This window comes from Balearica regulorum, chromosome 1 (genome assembly GCF_011004875.1).
Source record: "Balearica regulorum gibbericeps isolate bBalReg1 chromosome 1, bBalReg1.pri, whole genome shotgun sequence".
Lineage (NCBI taxonomy): Eukaryota > Metazoa > Chordata > Aves > Gruiformes > Gruidae > Balearica > Balearica regulorum.
In genome coordinates this window covers 51,124,457-51,148,649 of record NC_046184.1, presented here as the reverse complement: position 1 = coordinate 51,148,649, position 24,193 = coordinate 51,124,457, and the positions used below count along the sequence as shown (strand labels likewise).

Below are 24,193 nucleotides of genomic sequence, written 5' to 3'. Positions count from 1 at the left end.
AGAGATTACTCAAACTGAAGACTGGCTGGTTTGTTCTGGAGCTTCTCACTTTTGCAGCTCTGTCAGTTCATCTAACAATACACAAGTAGGACTCTATATACCGCCTTTTAGCAATTCACATTTCTTCTATATTACTCTGACTGTGTTGCTGCTCTCCTTTTGTCACTTATTTTTAATGACAGATATGAGAAGAACTGAATGCTAGTGCTCTTTTATTCCAGGATGGGGAATACCTCCCCATGGAACAGCAAAAGGAATATACATTTGTTTTTTTATAAGTCCAATTATGAAATGGCATTGGCTACCTACTTTGTCTGTCTTGGCAAGACAAGAAGGTCACTGCACAAGCAACTGAAAAAGGAATAGATACAGCAAACAAGCCTCAATTATTATTTTAAATGGTCCTTTTTTTTTTACCTGCTCTTCAGGGATTGGATCTTTGTTTTCTATGTATATGGCAGGCTGTGTTAAAGATACTGTAGTACGCTGTAGGTTGTCACAGGAAACTTCAAGTTTGCCTTTAGGGGGAAAGAAGAAAAGGGATTAAAAAAAAAAAAAGATTGGGTGTTGAATGATGTTTTTGACTCACTCAGGCATTTTCATCAGGCAGGATTGGCATACACAAAAAAAAGTGGTGAGAAGGCTGGTTAGAAAACATTGAAAAACTATGTTAGAGAGCATTTAAATAACTTAGCTATTTTGATATAAGCTGGGCTTGATGAAACTCATCTTGAAATACTTCAATTAACAAACCTCAAATTTTTATAGACTTTGAAAACCTGCAGATGGCAAGAAAAATTGGTAAAACCAGAAAAGACTTGGTGCCCAAGTTTAAAAAGAGACGTAAAATAGTAAAATTACAGGCTAATCAGCTTCAAATCATTGGAAAACATTAGAAGAAATAATCAAGCAAAATTTACAGGAAGCTATTTGGAAGGTAGCTAGGAGGTAAGTGACAGCCAGTGTGGGCTTGTTGCGTAAAGAAGATGTCAAAGCACTCCAATTTCATTTTCCAGTGCAGTAACAGGTCTTACGAATAGAAAGAAGCCAAAGACGTTCTGCTTTTTTGTTTTCAGCATGGCTTTTGACATGCTGTCATGACATACTCATAAGCAAAATGCATAGGTCAGGAGAAGTTGCTATTAGGTGCATAGAACAGTCTCTTGGATAATCAAGGGCGTCGTTACCATTTTCAGACAGGAACAATATATTGAGTGAGGATTTGTCTCAAGTCCAATACTCTTTGATATTTCCAGTGGGTGAAAGAAATATGTTTCAGCTCATTAAATCTGCTGACATTAGGATAATCTGGAAGGATATTGAAAGGCACAATTGGAATCAAAAATAAAACTGGAAAATCAGAGATACAGCCCAGGAAGAATTGGATTTCAGATGCTGCAGTTTGATGACAGTGGCTGCAAATTTTTGTGCTTTGGAATAGTCAAATGCACAAATATATGACAACTGACTAGGCAGCACCACTGAGAAAAAGGTGTGAGGAACCTAGCAGTCAGCTATACCCTGCTGCAAGCAAAAAGCCAAGCTACATACTAGTACATATAAACAACAGCAGTGACTGTTAGACACCTGAAATTACATTTCTACTCTAGCACTGATCAGTCTGTGGATAGAACACAGAGCCCAGTCTCAGGCTCCTTCATTCTGTAATATTGTGGACCTAGTAGAGGGAGTCTGGAGGAAAACAGTGGAAATGATCAGAGGACTAAAGAAAGTATAGTCATCAGGGAAGACTTGAAGGATAGTCAGTCATGTAGAGAAGATAGAAAGAAACATATTAAGTGTCTTCAAAAATGTAAGAGCTATAAAGAGGAAATGGATTTCCATTGTGGGTGGATCAAAAGTATTGCTTTTAAATTGCAGCAAGAGATATTTATATTCAGTAATAACTTTCTACTGGTAATGGAGCTAAATGCTGGAAAAGATGCCTGGAAATACTGTAAAATGTCTCCAAAGAGAGGGTTTTAGGAACAGGTAAACTACATTTACTCATAAACACTGATTTACCCTTGAGAAGGGAAATGGGCTAGATGACCTCACCAAGCCCCAACTATCCCTATTTTCAGTTTCTAATCTATACGTTGAATACTTAGGGATGGTATTCTGAAAGGAGGCAGTTCACATTAATGACAATTTTAGTGCTGCTCAGTTACCTGCTTTTGCAAACAAGGCAAGTATGTAATTCCCTAGCTGGCTGAGCTCGAGATTTGACATTCCAGAAATATCTGAATGCAAAGTTTAAAAGAAAGGTGAAGCATGTACTGAAATTTGAAGTAAGTGGAAAAGTGGCATGAGATATTTATTTTATAACTATCAAGCCCCCTTGTCCATTGCATAACTCTGCCTTGTAATAAAAACATTTTAATAATAATAATTACAGCAACAATAAAAATATGTTCCTGAACACATTTGGAAGAGTATATGGAAGTTACCTATTAAAAGATTGCCTTCCCAAATCAGAGGAGTAAACCAGCTGCTCTAATACGTACAGACCGTTCTGTTTGCCACCTCTATGGGATGATGCCATTGCTAAGGATATGCTTCAAGATCATGAATTCACAGTGTTTAAATAAAACTGCTGCTGCTGCTTTAGTTCCTCTCCAGTGGATCAAAGGACTGCAAGATCCAGGAGCTTGCAGCAGAGTATTATGGCCTTGCTCTTATAAACATCTAAAAAAGTTGTAGACATTTGCAAAGATAGAGACAGTTTAAAAGGAAAAAGGATGGAATTTAAACAGTTTGAGGGGTATTATTTCAAAGATCATTAAAACAAGATTGTAACTATCCATAAAGAGTATTTCATCCTGTAAATTTAGCAGCAGATTACTACAGGCTTAAATTGTCAAGGCCTTAAGTGGTAAATCAGTTTTATTAGTGATGAAAAAAGGTGAAAGAATAAAGAGAAGACAGCTGAAAGTCTAGAATCAATCATGTTGGAAATGAGCAAAGATCTACATGTAGATCAATGATAGATAAGTCTATCATTACCTAATGAATTTAAGTGGAGGTGAATTCCCCTCAAGGTCTTAAAGCCCCCCTTGCTCTCAGGCTCTGTTCTGTATCTGACAGGATCAGTGACTAACGGCACTGGTTCTAGAAATATACCAGTCAATCAACTGATGTTCAATCAGTTAAACTTAAAGGCTTTGCTTTGACAGAGTTTGACACAATGAACTATTTAACATTAGCTGTAAGAAACCTGCTTTGGTGCAGAATGATTTAGGGCAAGAAGCATGCAGTGCTTGCTGAAGGAGACTCATCTGTTTATACAGAAATCAATTAAAGATATGCAAAACTGCTCTGAAAGTAAATGACAGGCAGCTACGTAGGATGCCACAACTAGGATAGCCCACAGTTCCAAACAGCTCCTTAGTGATTGGAAACTTTCAACTCCTGGTTCAACAACAGCACGCTGATGCTGGACAGACCAATGAGTTCTCAGTTTCTTCCTCCCCGCGGAGCAATGCGGGCCCTTTGCTGCTGCAACTGCAGAGCTGGCTTCTACTTCTCATGGAAGGAAACATTCCTGTGTGAGAGCCGTAGGAACCAAGAAGGACAAGCAAAGATACATTTTTGCTCAGTATAGAAACATGGTAAGAACAAAACCCAAACAAACAATAAATTTAAATACTGGATACATTTTGTATTTATAGATGAAGAAGCAAAACAGACTTATCTTGTTTAAATACCAAGTACAATTATGAGATATTGCTAAAAATATTTAACAAATACATACAGCTTTTGTGTAATGAAAGATTTCCTCTCAAAACTGGGTCTAAGCCATCAGAAACAGCTCCCTCTTCAACAGTGTTCATAACTGACATTGAAAATGGTATTCCCACTGCTCTACTGGTTGAACTAGTTAGTTGAACTAAACATCTATTGCAGCAAAAGTGTTGGGCATCCACTTAGACACAATGTTCTACTACCATGGGGTTCTCGCTACAGTTCTTGTCAAGATTCATTTGGTTTTGGGTAATAGTGCATAAAGACAAAAGAAAGATGTGCTTAGCTGCTCTATTATTTCAGCAGGAAGGTATTCTCTTCCAAAAAGCTTTCAGGAAGCATTGAAAAAACCCCGAGATAATTTAATGAAGTAATTCACATAATCATGACTGACAGACCAGCTGTTAACATTTGTGGAAAGACAGAAGAATTAGACTTGATTTCACGCACAGCTTGAAAAGGTCAACTCACAGAAGCTGGACTGCATAGAAAAACACCAAGAAAGTCAAATGTAGTCAGATAAAAATAGTTTTCAATGACCAACATAATTTAAAAGTAGCTTCTGTGGAGTAATTCAGTAACCTTGTTGCAAAATAGAGATTCAACCCCAGCAAATTTCCAGGAAAGTCACTGGGCAAAAGTGAAAGTGAATTATTTTTTTATTTCCCACGCAATCCCTTCTAGATCACACACTCGGTTATTTTTGTACTGAACTTTAAAAGGAAGCAAGTTACAATAAAAGTGCCTGCTGTGAAATTTATACATGAAGTAAAAATAAAACTAAAGTAACTAAAAATACTATGGCGTGCAGTCTAGAAAGAACATTTAAGGAAAAGGGGAAAAAAAGGTCAGTGGAACTGCTGGTTGTGGAAGGCATCAACAAAACACAACGGGCTAGCACATGCAAATGTATCAGACTACATCTAATAGCCTCATAGGTTGTTTTATGCAGCACTGAGAGGGAAGCTGTAAGACGGCTATCAAAGTACACACAAATTTGGTTATAGTGTCTGGACCTGCAGGGAGCCCACATTAGGCCTCCCAGTGCTCCCAGTTCCGATCTAAGCACGAACAAGGTCAGCTTGCACGCCTCTATGCCCACAGCAATATTCATCCATCTACTGGATATCCCACCTATATATCATTAAGAGCTTAGCTCACTACAGATTTGGATTTCTGTAGGTAACTTGCTGATACCCCAAGTCATAATTTTCTAATGCAGTCTCCATTACCAGCATTACTCAGATGCTAGGCTGTGCCTTCCTAGGACACTAAAAAAGCTCCTGGAAAAAAAGAAAGATTAGAAATTATAGGTTCAACTCCATGTCAGAAGAACCTAAGTTCACTTCCATTATTTAAGCTAGTTGACATTCACAAGAACAGCATGGGCAGTACAGGTCATTAAGGAGAGGGACAGAAGGCAAAACTTTGGGAAATGCTGCTCTGTATGACTTTTAAGCACACAGCAGATTAGCTCATCCTCTCTGAGAGAGCAGGTAAATGGGTATTATATGCTCAATACATCCTCTAAAATTTAAAATGTTCCAGAAAATGTCATTGTCAAGAAAGTTTCATGACAACGCCATTGTCATTTCAATTAACTATGTAATTTTTATGCAGTAACTAAATGAAAATCTCAGGGATGACTCATCAAAATCCTACCCCTTCACATGTGATTCACCAATCAAAGGCAAAAAGCCACTATCAGTATACACCTGGGAATGTAAGAATCTGAATCCACATGTCCAACAGACTGAGTTAACATGTTTACACTTTTTGCTGAAACAAAAGCTTCAAGGTCATCACAATAAAAAAGCCTGACACATGTATATAGTTTTTCAAAATTCATGACTGTAAGACCTCCTTCAGCTAAAATTGACACATGGGCTAAATGCTGTCTTTGACATATTTGACCATTCCATCTCTAAAGTGTATCCCATTAGTTGCTAAATTAATCTGTCATATTTACCTTTTTTATTTGGGTTTCTTCCACTCATTTTTTCCACCTGAGAAATGGCTTCTTCCCAGCAGCTGTTGCTTGCCTGGATATGAGGCTGAATAAACTTTAGTTTTTGTTCCAGAACCTGATGGGCTTCTGTTGTCAACTCGGGTGTCTCCTTAGTGCTAACAAGTTTTTCAAGTTCATCCTCAAGAATTATTACCCTAAGTGACAAGGAGATGAACAGAAATAAGTAACAATAAATATTTGACTTCACCATTCCTTCAAGTTTTTCATTTAATATCCTGTGATTTTCTTCAAGTTTTAAGAATCTAATTCAGCCAACTCCTCAAAGATGCCCCAAAATTTTAAAAATAAGATCGTTTTCTCCACATCAAGATACATTGCTCACCTGCATTCATTATAGTAATTCTTATATGTAAGATTGAAGGAGTAAGACAGTTTCAAATATTTCACCAAGGCAGTAACAGATCTTTAAAAATATTTAATAGCTAGTTACTATGAGCTAAACTTTCTTATAAAGCATTTGGTATGTTGCAAAATCAATGATTTTTTTCAAGGGAGTGACAAAAGCTAGGCAAGATCTTAATGCACTGCTTAGCTTTGAATTTTCACCAGATACTTAAAGAATAACCAGGAAACAATAACAGATTCCGTATTGAACCAAGGATCTTTGACCCCATAGTATGTGAACACATGCCTATGACTGCAATGACTATACGTATCTGCCTTTTTTGCTTTTAATCTGGGACACAAGCTGAAAACTCAAAGAACTCCAGAAGTCTGAAGCCACCTTCCTACAGGCATATTCTCTTAACTCATGTGTAAACTTACTCATTGAGCAGTGCCTTGAGATGAAGCTGCAAGCTGCGTACCGCTGTCTGAAGACTGTTCAGCTCTCTTGACTTCTGCTTTGTTCTGGCTGGCCGTTCAAAACCCGACTGATGCTGAGTTTCAAAGTACCGATAAAACTCATAGCTTCGCTTAAGCTCCTCTAAGCAGGCAGCATGTGTATGAGGTAGGCCTTGAGTCACATCAGACAAGATATGATGAGGCAGCCGTTCGGGGGAGACCAAGGGCTTGGGGGATGCGTTGGCTGGGGAGAGGAGCAGCACCAGCCTCCTGAAGAATTCTGAGCTCTGCCCTACCCAGAGCTGAAAGAGGACCTGCAAAACAGGGCAGGGTTAGCTCTGTGCACCTGGGAAGACAGCCAGCTTCCAAAGCAAACGTACAGATACATCAACAGAAACCATTCCTTGGCCAGCCACAGAACTCTGAAAAACTGAGGCAATCCACTGAATGTTTTTGAAGGGTATGCTGGTTTTGGCTGGGATAGAGTTAATTTTTTTTTAGTAGTAGCTACTATGGGGCTGTACTTTGGATTTGTGCTGAAAACAGTGTTGATAACACAGGGATGCTTTCGTTACTGCTGAGCAGCACTTACACAGAGCCTTTTCTGCTCCTCACCCCACCCCACCAGCAAGTAGGCTGGGGGTGCACAAGAAGCTGGGAGGGGACACAGCTGGGACAGCTGACCCCAGCGATATCCCATACCATATGATGTCATGCTCAGCATATAAAGCTGGGGGAAGAAGAAGGAAGTGGGGGGGACAATGTTTGGAGTGATGGCGTTTGTCTTTTCAAGTAATGGTGCCCTGCTTCCCTGGGGATGGCTGAACACCTGCCTGCCCATGGGGAGTGGTGAATTAATTCCTTCTCTTGCTTTGCTTGTGTGCGTGGCTTTTGCTTTACCTATTAAACTGTCTTTATCTCAATCCACGACTTTTCTCACTGTTACTCTTCCAATTTTCTCCCCCATCCTGCCGGGGGGGCAGTGAGTGAGTGACTGTGTGGTGCTCAGCTGCCAGCTGGGGTTAAACCATGACAAGGGGTATACCAGTCCATGTGAGTTTCAGATCTTGTGAACGTTAGGTGACTGTTAATTCTTTGATGAAGGACATGGTATGCAATTTTGCTCAGCAGGTTGTCAGAGGCCTAAAAACTCATATTCTCATCAGGCAGTCTCATTATTTGCTATAATCTCCACATACCCTACAGCTCATAAAGGACTGCCAAAATTCCAGTGTCAGCAGAGACTTTTTTTCTTTATAATGCCAGGCTATCATTTCTGTGACCAACTAAGTACTGCATTGCCCCACATCCAACCTTGAAGCACAAGTCTAATTGTACTGCAGTTCAATAAAAACCATTCCACATCTGAAGAAAGCTGAACTGCTAAGTTGACTTTTTTTTCAGCTGAAGTGAGAAACTTCACCAATGTCACTAAGGAGGAAAGACTTGTAAGAAAGGAATCGATTGACAATGTTATATATGGTACAAAAGAGGTCAGTCCATCTGGGAGCAAGGAAACCCACAATTTCGATTTCTCAAGAACTTCCACTTCCAATGAAATGAAAAGAAGTGTTTTCTTAGTTTAGAGAAGACTGTTGGCTCAGTAGACCATGACAGAACAGTAGCACTTTATGTTTCTAAAATGAAAAGGAAAGGTTATGACACTTCTCTCTGCAATACTGGTCGTTATTAAAAGGAATCAACTGTAGGTGAGTATGAAGTGTAGTCTGAAATCTGTTCTGAAGCATTCCAGACTGAGGAAGACAAAGTAATTACTCATAATGCTTTTTTCTGCCTCCTTCAGCTACAGAGCAGGACTAACAATTTACTTGTTCTGAGATTTTGGATCTAAAGGATTTGTAATAATATATTTATATATTTGTACTCATACTACTATGGACAAGTAACATTTTTTTCCAGTGTGCGAGCAAGCAAAAGCAAAACATCTCATATGCATCCATCAGCAAAGTGATAAAATATTCCAAAAGAAAAAAAAAAATCTCAATTTAAAAAAGATGGTTATGAGAAGCAAGAACACAGAATGATATGAAATTTGCAGCACACATGCAAAACGCTGATTTGGCTGGGTGCTAAAACAAAAAGCAAACAAATGGGCAGCAATCACCCAAGTGTTCCTGAAGGTGTGGTGCCCTGGACAGAAAGTCAAGAGCTTGTGCTGTAATAAACACAAAAGAAGACCAATCCTTTCCACTAGACATAAGCAAAAAGCAATGAAAAAGTAGCACACAAAAGTAGTGAACTTCAGGAATTGACAGTAATAATCCAAAACCTACCTGAAAAAAGGCACAATGATGAGAGAAAAGGAAATTCCAAATCTATTTTGGGTTGCAAATCGCTTGCTCTGCCAATGAGTTTTGATGATTTTTACTGGCATTTAAACTTCACCCAAAACATCCAACTGGTTCTCCTCAGTTTAGATCAGTATTTATTTTCAAGCCAAAAATTTTCACTCTTTAAACTGGTTTAGTTCAAGGACAATGTATCCAAAACATGTAGGCTACATTTGTTATATGGCCTAGACAGGGGCTTGAATGAAAATTAATATATTAACTAAATCTGGATACGTGTCTGTATTCTACCTGCATTTTAATATAATGGCAAGTTCCTTCAAATTTAAAAAAAAAACAAACCAAAGAGGATTGCATATAAATCCAGGGCTCGCAACACAAGTATGTCCCAAGGTTATCTAAGTATATCTATTTTGTTATCTAAGCAGGAATCTGCTTAGGACTGATCTATGTTAATTCAGCTTGGTTCAACTACACCACACCCAGCCTACATCACTGTTACCAGTTAAGGTAAACTGAGATTTACTAGTTGTGAGTTTAACTTTACCCAGAGAGCATCCCAACCAGTTTAACTAAAACAGATTTCAGTTAAATTACTGCAAATTGCAGGTAAACAAAGACTTAGCTTACAAGCTTGGACAACTCTGGCTTCTTGTGCTTAAAAAGATGTGGGTAAATAAGTGGGCTTGCATGGTTGCAATTAGAACTTCAGCTAATGAAAAGGCAAGAAAAAAATCCCAAAAGCTTACATCTGTGTAGCTCTTAGCTTACAACTAATTAGACAAAGCCTCAAAGCTTAGCAACCACTATTACTGGTAACATTTACTGTCAGAACAAAAGAAGTCAAGGTCTAGGAATTAAGTGAATAAAATGCAACATGAGCCAACCCCATAAAAACACAGAAGTCACACAATAATGGAATTTTCCATTTTGAAAAAAATAAATTAAAAGGGAACTGCCTCGGCAGAGAACCACTACAGTGTAGAAGGCTTGCATTCAAATTACATCTTCTTTACAACAACAAACATTTACTCACGCAAATTAAACATACTTAACATCTCAAAAACAAAATAGATAAAAAGGCCATTATATAGTTGTCATTCTGTTCAGTTAAATGTTTTTCAAAGATCAAAGCAGCAAACTGTTTCATGGCAGCAGGGGTCCAAGCCTCTGAGCTCTACTCCACAGTGTAAATAAATGCAGCTATTCCCTTCGGCAATTACAACTAATTTATATCTTTGGATGTCTTTTTTATTCAAGTCAAGAGATTAGCTAAAAAAGACATAAATACAAATCTGGAAATGACTTTGCTCAGCTAGGATCAAATGAAATCAAAGAGCAAAAGATCATGTTTTAGAAGGTGATTGATCAAGCTAATTATAAAATGCTGACTTGAATTTATGTGATTTGCAGAAAAAAATCATCACGTTGTCTTGTGCAACTTCTCTTCAACTACATGCAAGAAGAAATCACTTAAATGCCAATAAATGTAGAAAGACATGATATAAGACTGATTACATCTCGCCCTCAGCTGACCGCGTTACTACGACGGGCTACTATGTACGAGCCACTGGGCTTCACGACAACTCAATGAAATTTTCCTGAGGACCCTGCATGGATGCTCATATCCTTCTAGGAGAGGTTACCTTGAGCGCAGGCAAGCTGAAGCCATCAGTGAGATTGTGTGCCTCCTCTTCAGAGACCTGCTCTTCGCTCAGTCCCAAACCCAGCTCCTTAAAGGGGACTACACAGATGTAGCTGGTCACGTTGTCACTCTCCGAGTTCAGAGGGTAGGTTTAGCTGGAGTTAAGGTGGTTAACACAGCAACTTGTGCATTAAACACACAGAAAAGGAAAAAAACCCTCCTAATAAGGTTTCTTATTTCTGGCAATTTATATGAAAGAACATACAATCCACCCAAATCAACCTGAATCCTGTTTAATTGAACATTTTTGCAATCCTTGTTCCGAGCACCAGTTTTAAAGGCTTTTAAAAGGATGAGATCTAAGACATTGACAAAACACCTATGTCTGAAGACAAACACATAAAAAGAAACAAAACAGACTGAGGAAGGAAACAAAACTGATTGAGCGAGGAAAATATCTTTAAATCTTAAGTTTCCAAGAAGTAGCTCATGGCAATCTTAAACCAGAAATCATAAATTTACCAGAGGAAAGAGGAGAATGATATTTGTGCAATTTTCAGTTTCAAAAGTAGCCCATGCTATAGACAAAACTCAGGATGACGGGAATTCCCTGCGAGTTCTGTCTGTGGAGGTGCTGCTCAGAGATCTCTACAGTAACTGCTCTTTGACATTTCAGATAGTACTGTGAAGAACAGGAGCTCCTAGATTGTCATACCATTAATTTAATTGATTATATGGCTGTAAAGCCACCATGATCTTGGCAGGAACAGTGGCAAACTGTTATCTACCAACGCTATTCAGCACATTTAAATTCTGAGTATGAAAACAAACTTTTCAAGTCCTCAGAAATGATTAAAAAGTAGGAAGCAAACACAATGTAACTGATACCAGAAGACAGATAAAAATAAATCATAGACTAGGCAACATTTATTTTAAAATAGGACTCATTTTAGGCTAACCTCGGGCTGGGGAAGGGGGAGGAGGAACATTTTAAGATTTCTTCACATTTTGGATAGTTACAAAATAGTAAAATTTGCTTTAAGACAGAAACTTACACTTATGGTCATAAGCACATTTGTTCCACAGAAATACATTTTTATAAATATTTGTGAAGCACTCATGAAAATAAGGCCTTAATTCAAACAAGGGTTTTTTCATTTATGTTTTGATTCATAAACTGAACACTCTCAACTCTTGGGGCACGTAAAGCTTAGAAGCACCCATCTCCTGTCCAATTAATGTGTTTTCTGGGGAAGCTACAAGTTTCACCCGCTTTCACTCCCAATTTTTCCACCTGGTAAATTCTCATAGGATTAAACTTGTAATAAGAATTTGCTCAAGAAAATTTTTACCACTTGAGTAGAAGAACATTGCATAAAATAAAATTTCTGTGGCCCAGGAGACAGGAATACTAAGTGTCCAGGCTCTAAACAAACAACTACATTTCTCCCTAATTTCTCCCCTAAGTCGAGGAAGAAAGAAGCCGATGAAGTGTTCTCCAGAAGCATGAATGCAGATGAACTCTTGCAATGCAAATCACTGAGAAACAGAAGATATTGTTGCCACCAGCTGCTGCCTCACATAAACACAGTGTCTATTCTAAGTTAACCTGACAGCATGCCCAGCAGATGGAGTACGTGGAATGAGGATGGTAATTCCACCACAGATTGAAAAGTCAGGTCAAAACCCTTCAGAGACCAGTTATCTCAGAGACTAATTACATTCCTTGTTAATCTTTTTCCACAAGAAGACATTTCCAACAGCATGAACACCATAAAAAGCAGTTTGGACACATGTGAATTTCTAAGTCATGCTAAAAAAAATTTTCCAGGGAACCTCTAAAATATGTGGTTTGACCAAAGGAGCCACTTATTGATAACTATGGCTCAGCTAGGGATTCCCAGGGGACTTCCCTGCCTTCTGCCTTGCCCTGCTCTGTTGTCACCCTCCCTCTCCCATTTCTCTGTCTTAGATGAAAGCAGAGAACTGGTCCCATGCCCCTCTTAGCTTCCTAAGCACTCACCTTTAGAAGGTTTAAAGACATACACATAAACATACACACACCTCCGTCAAGCCCTTTGCTCTAAAACAAGTATTTTTAGTGCTGATGTTTTCTATTAAAGCCAAAAGACAGTAACTAACCTTAGGTTTGTTAACTTTTTCTATGTCTTTGTGAAAATATTTCATTCATCTGTTTAATTTACATTCCTTATTAGCTTGGAAGAAGAGAAGGCAAAGCTACTCTAGTAATAAACTGTCAAATCCAGAATAAAATATCTGTACAGTGAAGATCTAACCTCTGTCAGGAGGCCAATCTTACTTATCTATAGAAAAGCAAGAACACTAATGTACCTCTATATGTAACATTTTAATATTCATACTTTGCTCTTCCAAAGCACATTCCCATCTAAAGATCTAACAGGAGGGCCTCACAATTTCCCTGAGAAATCCAAGCTGCTCCTTTATAAAACTCACCACTGCTGACTAGGCAGGAAGGGATGAGCTAAGCATGTGATGAACTGGCTGGTCAAGGAAGAAACATGGCACTGAAAAAGGCCCATGCCTCTTTACTCAGACGTTCCAGCATCAGAGGATTTCTGATTTAGGCTTTTATGACCCAAAGAGGGTACTACTTTTTGTTTAGCTTACTGATTTCATGTGTGAGCTTTCTCTTTCCCAAGTTAAAAGGTGTGTGTTTTTCTAACATTTCATGATGCAATAACTAAATTTGAACAGAGGAGAAGGAACAACTTTTTACTAGATTTACTAGAGGAAATTTGCAAGTTTCCCTGTGCTCAGTGCACCTCAAAGACACAGAACACATTTTATATCCATCCCACCTTAAAGGGGTAAGATATCATTCAGTTTAAAATACTGCTGTCCAGTATCTGTTTTCATAACACTATTTATGCCTTGCCACCAGAGAACAACACCTTACACTTAAAACAAAATAAAAGTTTTTTCAGTTTAAATGGTCCAATGCCCAGGTCCTACCTATCAATAGAGTTCAATGGAAAAGGAGTATCACACCATCTTGCACGAGCTGAGGGTCAAACTATTAACACCATCCAGTAACATAAGCTACAAAATTTCCTCCATCCAGCTTGCATATAATTAAAGGAGTGAATAAACCATTGATTCCCATGATGCAGAACCCATAAGGCTCTTAAGTATATAAATATTAAACAACTAGCATGCCAACAGAAGTATCGCCCAAGTTACTACACATTTCAATGGAGTGTAGTGCAGAGATTTGTTAAACCAGGAGTGACTGGTCTGCACAACATCCTGTAAATACTTAACCCAAAATACCTAATTTCTAGCTTAAGCTTTCAGCCATTGCATCCTGCTATACCCTCATCTTCCAGATTACAAGAGAAAAACTCTTCTCTTTTTTCCCTTCTGACTTTTTCTTATATGATTTTGAGCAATGTAGTCACATGTATGAATATACGAACAAATCAGAGTAAGAACAGCATGAGAAAATGCTGAATTGCTTCTGCAAGTACCCAACTGTCCCTTCACGTAAGATGTAAGGAATATGACTTTCCATCTCATTAAATTCCTGGTCCACCAAGTTTGATACAAATGCCTGGTATAAGGCTAAAGTATGATTGTATATTTTTTCTGTTTTACATGGGAACAAATTCTAATTAGGACTGTATTAATTTATTCTACTCTCTGAAAGCAGCTGTCTAGCTAAAAGGGGGCACACTAGCCAGAAGCAAATATTGCTGGACTTCTAGTTGTATTGAAGTGAGTAATGATAACATATCAAGTTTATGCAAATTGTATTGCCACGAATATAACTGTGAATTAAGATTTTTAATTCTCTGTAACTAGGAATCTGATCAGACAGATCTCCCTCTAACACATTGAGATATACATTAACATAAAAGCCTAATTTTCTGCAGATATTTTGGTAGGAGAAATAATACTGATGGCTCTAAAATCTACACTTAATGGATTAGCATAGCTCAATATATCCCTTAACATTCAAGGTGTTTGCCCTGATTTATTTTTACTTAGTCACTCATTTATGTCTACAATTAAGATTAATACTTAGATTAGCCAGTTTTTAAGACTCAGCCCAACAGTTACCAGTTCAGGTCCTAAGTCTATTTTCTTCCTTGTCTCTCTTGAAGTTGTAACATAAAGCAAGTGGCTTAAGTTCAAAGCAGTTTCCCTTTGGTTTCCAATAGGATTAGTCTTACTGATTCAAAGTATGAATTTGATACTTATCTCAGAAATAATCAAATACATTAAAGTACATGTTTAGCAACCTACTTAAGATTACTAACAAAAAAAATCTCTCAAGGCAGCATAAAATAAAGCAACAATAAGCTTTGCAGTTTGCATTTGTTGACAAAATGAGATACAAATCTATACATGTTTTTAAGATTAAAGATTTCTCTATTTTACTGTATAGTTTTAAAGGTCTAGATTTAAAACAATGCAAGTATGAAAATTCACAGTGGAATTTAGCTCAAACATATGTCTGTACAACATCATACACTGAAATTACTTGTTCTGGGAAAAATAACCCATTGAAATAGATTTTGCCTATTTCTGAACACTTTTTTGACTTAATATTACATACATGCAACTGTCTTAGAAAACAGAGGCTGTTGGGCTGGTTTTGTTAAGCACATATAAATGCATATTTTCAAAGTAGAGAAAATTATCAGTCTGTATTAAGCCATAAATGAGTAAATTGATCTTGTTGCACATCATTTTTGAAAGGGATATTCTGACATAGTAAGCTTGAAAAATAATTCAGCTACAGATATTTCTAGTAAGTTCTGAATATATAAGGATATTTTAAATGAAAGCTTAAATCAAAGTATACCTTTTACTACATTAGTAAATTTAACAGCATTTTCTACAATATTTTAACCATTATATCTAATAATAGACATGTCTCAGTTCAAGACTTGTTTACCATTGCCTTAAGGCAAGAATTACCTTCACTGCGTTATAAACTTCAATCTCAGATTTCCAGGTTTATTGTAAGAAATGCAAGGATGAAGGAAAATAGGACATACTTCACTTTATCGTCCTTTTGTAGGCCTGTATACCATGCAGAAGGCCCAGTCACAGATTAGGACCTTGTTTTGATAACTGGACATCACAGAGAAAGGATCTCTGGAGTCAAAGGCTCACCACTGTTGTTGAATGACAAGAATCATGCCCACGTTGCAGTTTCAACTGAATACCGCCAACCAAGGAAAGCAAACTGCAATATGGAAGTTTATTTCCCATTTATACATGCACACAAATGTTTCCGTGAAATGCACACTTCATGGTTCAATGGCCTGTCCTTTGTATTTGCTCATGCTCTTAAGAAATTACACCTTCCTTATTCTTTAAAGAGAAAAATCGCCCCAAAGAATCATCAGCCATCAGTTAAAATGGAACTAAGATTCGATCTTTAGTGTATTAGCCAGGAAGATTCAATTTTTGTTGCCCTTGAGACTAGGAGGTGTTTTGCATATTAAATTCCTATTGAAGATTGTTCCAAGCAAAAATAATTCCGTTTTTCACTTGCCTAAATACAGAGATACATCTGCTCTGCAACAAAAATACAAAGCAATATCCAGTAAAACAAAAAATGTTTATTTAAACAGCATTATGATAACCAGGGAAAGTAGATTTTTTTTTATGTCATTTTGTAATATTAATCCAAATTTAAAATATTCGACATGTTTCTCTAATAAAAACATTTTGTTTTGCTATTGCCAGTGTAAATCACTAATAGTGCTACTGCATTCATGTCTCTCTCAATGCTCAGAAAAAGCAAATTTCAAATAGCAATTCATTAATCCATACTCAAATAAACTAGAGGAGTTAAAGTTAAGAATCCCTCTGATTTTGTGCAAAGCAGAATGAACTAAAAAAGAAATGTAAAAGTCAGAATTGGGATCTCATTTCCAGACTTTGGATGGAAGTTCCTTTCCTTTAATTTATCAATATTCCTTTCCTTCAATTTATCACCTCGGTTCTTTATTTAATTTCTCCAGTTCCTCTTTCTCCTTGCTGTAGGCCAGATTTGTACTAACAATCTGATGATGGACAAGGGCATTAAAGTTTTCACAAGTGGCAGCTGTGTTTTTGACATGACGGAATCTTTGGCCCCTCCAGCATAACAGTACTATTTAATTGCACAAGGCACTGGAATCTATTTGAAAGATGCTCCTTGCCATCAATACCCACATAATACACATAATATTTTCAGGCATTCATGATATGCAGGGAAAACAATCAAACTACAGCAACTTGGAACTACTTTAAAGCTGCTCTTAATTATCCTGGTAGGTAGGAGGAATCCTTTACTCACCTTCCTTACATTTAAATTCCTTACTTTCAGTTTTCACGTGCTGCAGAATTGGCCCAGCCTGCATCTCCGCTAACATGCTACCACTGTTTTTGCCACTATGTTCTGCACAAATATAATGCTTCTCTTTCTGTTTGTCAAGAACCTATCTATATACACACAACTTCAATACATTTTTGGCCATCTATTTCTGCTGGCCCTTACTGCAGTGACATCTGCATGGTAATTTGGTATAATGGAACTGCCACCTTAAACATTTTTCAGAGACAGATATAAATGTCAAATTATCCCAAGTAAACAAAACTTTCTTCTCTCCCATTCCTTAATTTAAAAGCCATTCCTTAAGTTTAGTAGTTACAAAACTAGCAGACAGTCTAATACGCACCAATATTCCTTGAACCCGTAACTTTCCCAGCCACGGCAACAACCTACACACCTGTTGTAACCACAGCTGGATCCTCTTTCTTCATGCTGGAGGATATGTGGGAAGGCCATGTTAACTGATCCTATTTTCTGATCTCTCTTCCCATGTTCTTAGAAGTCATTCTTGATTATTTCCAAGCTAGGTATCAGTTGCTCTTATCAACATGTCTGAACCAGTCAGAGTTTTTCTTTCTTTACATAGCAAACACACCTTATTCCTCAGAGCTAAGAGTTAAGTCTTAAGCCTAGAATGAGGATGCCTATCCCTCCACAAATTATTATTTTGCAAAGAAATATTTGCTTCCTTCAAAGTGAATGACACAGCTGTAGCTTTGTGTGTGCCTCTGTGTGTGTGCATGTCATCACTCAATAAATCCATCCGTTTGCCAGGCAAGATATATTAGTCAAATATTATGTTCAAGGAAGACATAGCAAGTAATTTGTCATGTCAGATTTTCAACATTTGCATTACCACCAGCTTTTGTTTCCCTGCATGTGTTTTTTCAGATCAGGAACATACCTGGTTTATTTTTTGCTATAATACGGGGTGAAAACATTGTTATTTCCTATATGGTACAATAAGTAAAATAAATACACAAAAAACCTTGAAATGCTAATGCCATTAAAGAAAGTATACAATTCACTGAAGAAATATAGATGACACTTCACAAAATGGAATCTGAGCAAAGTCTTCTGCTTTGATTCAGAGTAGAAACTCCTTGCTCTAAAATGTGCCTTTTAGCCAATTAATGTAATCAGCGTTTCACCCAGTTTGTCTGAAGCAGGAAATCAACTTACCTTTGAACACAGGGATGTCGAGTGAAAGGCCACAGTGTTCAGAGAAGAGGGTTTTTTGGTGCAAGGGAAAAAGATGGCTAAGAGGAATTATAAAACAAAATCCTGAAGGACTCTGAAACACATTATCAGGACTTACACCAAAGGCATGGGTATCAGTAACTGGGACAATGTTTTCAGTGCACAGAATCTTATCTCACACTGCACAGTACATAAAAAGATAAAATTTTAAAGAATATTCCAAAGCAAGCATAAGCCCCAATTTACTGTGCTACCTTTTCTTTATCTCATTTAGACATGTAATTAGATATTGTATCTTCCTAGACATGCTAGCTCTAAAATTGGCACAATTACAGGTAGATTACATTAATGGAATATCTGAACTGGTGGGTTTTTACAAAAAAGGATATTTTTTCAGCATGTATAGAGTAGCCAGTCTTGAAGCTCGAAAGTTGGCTCTGACAGATCGATAAACGGCTTTCCGGAGACCAATAAGTTGCTGACTAGGATGCTGTCCAGCTTTATTAAATGGGCAAGCGGCACTGACCCTGTCAAGCAAACTTGAAAAGTAAAATGTGATACAACTGTACAGATGTCCTAAAGTATTTTTAAAAGACAGTACATCAGTTTTCTTATTCCATTACTTAGAAAACTTTTTCAAACCACTCAGTAACTATGACAGCAAAAAAATTTCCATCATAGCAATGATATATTTAATAAAAAAATTAGATAAGCAGCTAGGACTCCTCAGTAGTCAGTCTGATTCTGTTCTCATCTAAGCCATGGCAAAACTCCTGAGGATATTTGTTTTCTCCAAAGTTTTCCAAGAACAATACACTAGAGGTAGACAGACCACAACATTATCTCTGGTACAAAACTATCACAAACCCACTCTAAGTTTTGGAAGTTTTAACACACAGATAGCCACCGTATACTTCTTTAGATGCAAATCTGGTTTTTTTCTTTTTTTTTTTTTTTCCCAAAAAAATGTGCTACTACATATTGGTTTTCATGCAAAACACTGTATTCTTTCAGCCTTCTCCAGGCAGAATCTTCTCTAGGACAACAGAAACATTATTTGAGTGGTGACATAGAGTTTATCACCATGGAATGAATGACAGCTGTGTTTGTGGGAGTCTGACAGGTAAACACATGAAAAGTATGCCACTATACAAGTATATTTGAAAAGACATTTTGGTGCCCACATATTCAGGTGAAATGAAAAGAAACTGTGCCATTTGTCTATTAGAATATACTTCAGAATGGCTTTAGAACTGTAAGAAATTGCCTCATCTGGAAATAAATTGAATTGTAAACTGAATGTTAAACATGTTTGCGTAACATTAAGCTGTAGAAAAGGAAAAAAGATTAATATCCAGTTATATCTAGTCATATATCGTTTGATGCCAAAACTATGACTGAGACACTGTAAATAGCCTAGGTGCACCCTACTTGCTGGGACTGTTTTTACTGGAATCAACTCAGGAACGGACCTAGTGTGGACAACAGGACGATGAAACGTGCTGAATTATTTGGGGACTGGGAGTCTACTTCTGCTCTCCCCTTTCCCAGGGGACGGTGAGGAGGTGATTTCACGCCCAAGGGAAATGCATACAGGGTACCTGGCAAGACTGAGGTGGGTTGCTGCATTGGTAACTATTTCTGTAGCCCATCTGACTGAAGAGCTGACTACGCCAGCAGACCTGACCCTGCTGGAAAAATGTCCGTCCTGCTGCATGTGCTTAGCTGGACCCTGACCGGGAGGGGAAATGGCTTATCGCCTTCACTGTCAAACATGAAAAGCAATGCAGCCCACCCAGTAAGCACGGCTGGACCCATATCAGTATGTTAAATATGATTAACACAAGGAGATTCAAGCCAAATACTGCAGTATATTGAATATGCTAGCTGAAACACCATATTAAAATACTGGCATACCATATTAAATTATGTGAGTGATATTAAAATGGTTTATATAACACCTCATAAAGTACTTTAAAATCTGAATAAAATAAAAACAAACTGTGTTAATTTCAATTTCTAAACATAAATTTAAAATGCTGGTCTTGCCATACGTTTCATCAGGGCAGACAGCACGTAACGTAGTACATCCAATCTATGACGTTTCCCTAGCTTTTGAAGGTAACAACTGGAAGTGTTTATATAGAGACACTCTCACATCAGTTTGCAGACTCAAACCCTGGGTGAATTGTCAGAAACAGGCTCAAAGAAAACGAGCAAAATTCCTCTACTGTAAAAAAGAGAGATATATCTATGTTCTGCTATAGCGATATAAGCATTTCCAGCTCCTATACAGAACAAATAAAGCACAACTCATGCAGAGCATGTACTGCCAGTATTCAGCAAAATAATTTGCTTTCCTTCTGGGAAGGCTCATTTCAGTGTTTTTTATAAAAGAATTCTTATTTATTCCAGTAATCTTAAATTAGTATAACTTGCTATAAATGTCAATGTGCCAGACATGCCATATCCCTAACTTCCTAATATTCCATTTATCTTCTATATATTTTAATTGGTTGTACAAAATGTTATCAGCTTTGCACATCAGCCACAAATAGCATGAAGAAAAAAAAAGGTTAAGGGTGAATTTCCTCTTTCCTACTGGTCCAAACCCATTTTGCTTGTAAAGAACAGTGACTTACTTCTCCATTAATCTCTCAAGCCAAATTTTAAATAGGCTCTCAACTTCCAACAAACTTGTATGAACACGTTACAAAAACCTATTACTGTACTCCAACATAAAGCAGTTCTATAAAGATGCTGTACACACCAATATGTGCTCGTGGATCTTGATTCTAGTTTAAAATGCAGTAGGAAGGGAGCATTTGGGAGAAAAGCACGTTATTTCAGTGACAGACAAAGAAATAACTATCTGCTGCTTATTGCTGCAGCCTTTCATTACATATTCCTACAGTTTTCTTTTTATAATGTGCAAGACAATGGACATACTTTCATAACCCAGCAGAAATTCCAGGCTGCAACCCATGATCAGGCTTCATTTGTCTTTGCAAATTGTCTTTTGCAATTAGACAGAAATACTGCCATTCTGCCCAAGCAGAGCACTGCCCTATCTTGCCTACATAATTTCTACAATCCAAACCGTCCTGGTGAGGCCTCAGCTACCTCTGCATCGCAGAGCTTGTACCACACAGACATACCTGAAATGCCAACAGCAGCATTAAAACACTTCTGAAGGCCATTCTGAAATCAGAATATCCAGTTGACTTTGAGAGCAGCTAATATAAGAGAGGCCTGACAGGGATCTTAGTTCCTTTTCTAAGTGGCTGCTGTGTTTTTTTGGGGTGGGAGGGGAATGAAGGCAAAACAATACTTGAATTGGTTAAGCATAAAGCAGTCACTACCACACAGTAGTGAACCAGTGGACAACTGACCGAAACCTCATCAAGAATAATTTAACATGCACAGAGACAGTCAAATGCCAATTAACAAAGGGCAAATAGGGTAGAATAAAGCAAAGCATATGTAAATTAGCCTATGAGAACATAGCAATGGATGGTGCAATGGGGATAAAAAAATGCAGTAGAACACAAGGAACTTCAGGCCATAGGTGCAGATCTGGGCTTGCTGTATCAGAGTTTAGCTAAGTACAGGCTTGCCAAAATCTGAACTCAGTACTATTTAAATGTCAGCTTCGGTATCTTTCCGTTCACAACATGGTTAATGCACAGTCCAAACTATGCTGAGCTACCAGTATATTAAAACAGCAGCATACGTATTGTTGAACAGGGTGCTGTGCTACCTGGTTGAAATCCCATTCCTTCAAGGATGTAAAATGACATAAGAAGATACCCATTAACTTTTCAGATGCATCCATTTCTATTGCCGTGTGACTCTTTCTGAAGAAGCATTAAGACTTTGACAAGGTTACTGTAGGAGAACATACTAAACCTTGCTCTGCTACGGTATAGTGTAGCACAATTCTGGCAGAGGGGTAGCTAGTTTTTTGGGTCATACATGAAGCACTATCTCAAGCAAAGAATTTCATGGTGCCCTGTGCAGCAGCATTTCTTGCATATGCGGATGTGGAAAAGGACACTCTGGAGTTAGAACTTCCTCCAGGTTAAACCAAACCAAAACCTGTACAGCACTGCCTTCCTCACACTGGACAATTGCTCCAATGAGGATGCTGGCACAGTCAGACTTCTCCCACTCCATCCATACTCCAAAGTCTTTTGAAAAGCTTGCCAAAGTTTTAAGTAAAGAGGCTATTAGATCAAGCATCAGCTCAAAGACCAGTCTGTTTTTTGTTAATCTTTTATCTAAGATATGTAGTAAAAGAACAAGGCACCAGCAATTTAGACATTGACCACAAGTTCGTTTGCTTAAACTTAGGAAAAAATCCAAATGTTTTTCTCATCTGTAATTTGGACAAGCCCTAACAATAATTTCTTTTAAGAACCCATTTGCAAAGATAAGACTGCCTATTGCTTAACTATATGCTTCTTCAGCAAAAAACCAAACCAAAACAAAACACATAGCTAGGCAGACTGAAGACATGCTCATGCATTCCAAAGGGAGAAGGAAACATTTCTTCAATAAAGCATACTGAAGGTATCTCAAGCTAGAAAATTAATTCAAAATGTTAAGTCTACAGTTTCAAGCTTGCATGTAAAAACATGTGCCTGAGTGCAGAATAGTTGGTCTGGCATGAACAAACAATTTCTTGGTGCACACAAGGGAGTTTTTTATTGTTTTTAGAAAGAAGTTGACTGGATTTCAGCTGTTGGTATTTCCCACTTCCTTTAACCTTAAGTCTAACTGGCACAGGTATGCATCTAAGCATAGGTTGCTCCAAGGGAAAAGCATACATGGCAATGAGAGCACACAGAAGTGAGCCTGTTGGCTTTGGGACCATTGCATGCACTGCACATGTTCTGATGTCCTTTCACATAGCAAATAAGCAAAAATTACCAAATAGCTACAAGAGCTAAATAACCAGGAACACTTTCACAGGAACACTTGTCCCTTATGCGGACAAGAGGCAAATTAAGCAGTAAATAATTTAAGAATCTAAACATCTCAACAATTGTATGCAGGAAAAGAGTGTAATGTAAACTTTATTTACAGGTGAGGTGGGAAATGACATTTGATCATCTTTGCTGATTGCTGTGTTCTCATTACTTCAGACTGTTATTTGTTAAATAAAAATAGAATGGTTTTCATGTCATCTTGTTTTCTAAAATATGAATGATTACTTGCAGGTCAGTTTATTTACATAGATTTGGTAATACAAGATACAGAACCCCAACCTTCTAAATGACTCCCCAAAATAGTTAACTAAATTGGTTCAAAATACATTTCTTCATGTATTTCATTACTAGCAGAAGGTTTCAAAGGCATATGAGTTTTGTGAGACTTAATTCTCCTTCAGGATGCAGGGTTTTAACACTGAGTTGTTAGAATTCATACTTTTAGCATGAAAATGTTATGAAAATGAAAAGCTTGAAGTATTATGTTTTTCAGTAATTCCACTTGCTATGGAAGAGAGTGTAACAAGACAATTTTAGAAGACATCTGGCTTGAATGGATCTGTGTATTAAATAGAGTGAAATATAGACTCACAGGGTAAATCCTCTGGAAATTACTTCAGTCTCTTGAATGAGTCGTAGAGCTTTCCTCACGAGATTAGTAAAAGCTCGGCTATTCGCCACCGTTTCTTCCAGCTGGATACAGTATTTTCGCAGGGACATTTGCAGCTTGGCTGTCCTCCATGTGCCCCACACTCGAAAGACTGCATAGACAAGCAGAACGAGTCCCCACGGCAGCCACGATGATTCCTTCCACCACGAAGGAAGCATAAGCAGTGCACTTACAAAGGCAAGAAACAGTGAGATATCCCTGCAAACAGAGAAAGTAGCATCAACCGCAGATTCCTGAGGTCAAACAAGTGGGAAAATCATGAAGCTTTCGGTTACATTTGAGATTACAACATCTTATTACGGGGCTTTTATGTAGGTCCTAAAGGGAGCTGTAAACACTGAAAACCACTCCTAGTGGCAGATTTAGATGTGTACGCACACGATATTACTTGGTTGGTATACTCTAAGGAAACATTTCTCTGGCTTTTTTATGGCATGAGTAGAAGAATA

General features: G+C 37.7%; 2 protein-coding genes across 6 annotated transcripts in view; one reads left to right on the top strand and one right to left on the bottom strand.

Annotated features, from left to right (window-relative positions):
* Positions 1-426, top strand: part of LOC142601066 (uncharacterized protein C3orf20-like) — a 47,724-nt gene extending 47,298 nt beyond the window's left edge. The window contains exon 9 of the mRNA XM_075748951.1: positions 222-426. Within this exon, the coding sequence (XP_075605066.1) occupies positions 222-366 (145 nt within the window). The 3' untranslated portion in view covers positions 367-426. The remainder of the gene's footprint in view (positions 1-221) is intronic.
* VEZT (vezatin, adherens junctions transmembrane protein) overlaps positions 1-24,193 on the bottom strand; it is a 61,368-nt gene that overhangs the window by 6,058 nt on the left and 31,117 nt on the right. For 3 of the 5 annotated variants that reach the window (XM_075748824.1, XM_075748849.1, XM_075748840.1), the window contains exons 5-10: positions 23,667-23,942; positions 18,473-18,622; positions 10,512-10,659; positions 6,539-6,870; positions 5,714-5,907; positions 418-518 (exon numbers count right to left, since the gene is read on the bottom strand). In XM_075748824.1, the coding sequence (XP_075604939.1) occupies positions 418-518; positions 5,714-5,907; positions 6,539-6,870; positions 10,512-10,659; positions 18,473-18,622; positions 23,667-23,942 (1,201 nt within the window). The remainder of the gene's footprint in view (positions 1-417; positions 519-5,713; positions 5,908-6,538; positions 6,871-10,511; positions 10,660-18,472; positions 18,623-23,666; positions 23,943-24,193) is intronic. The other 2 variants (XM_075748832.1, XM_075748857.1) reach the window with 1 other exon arrangement.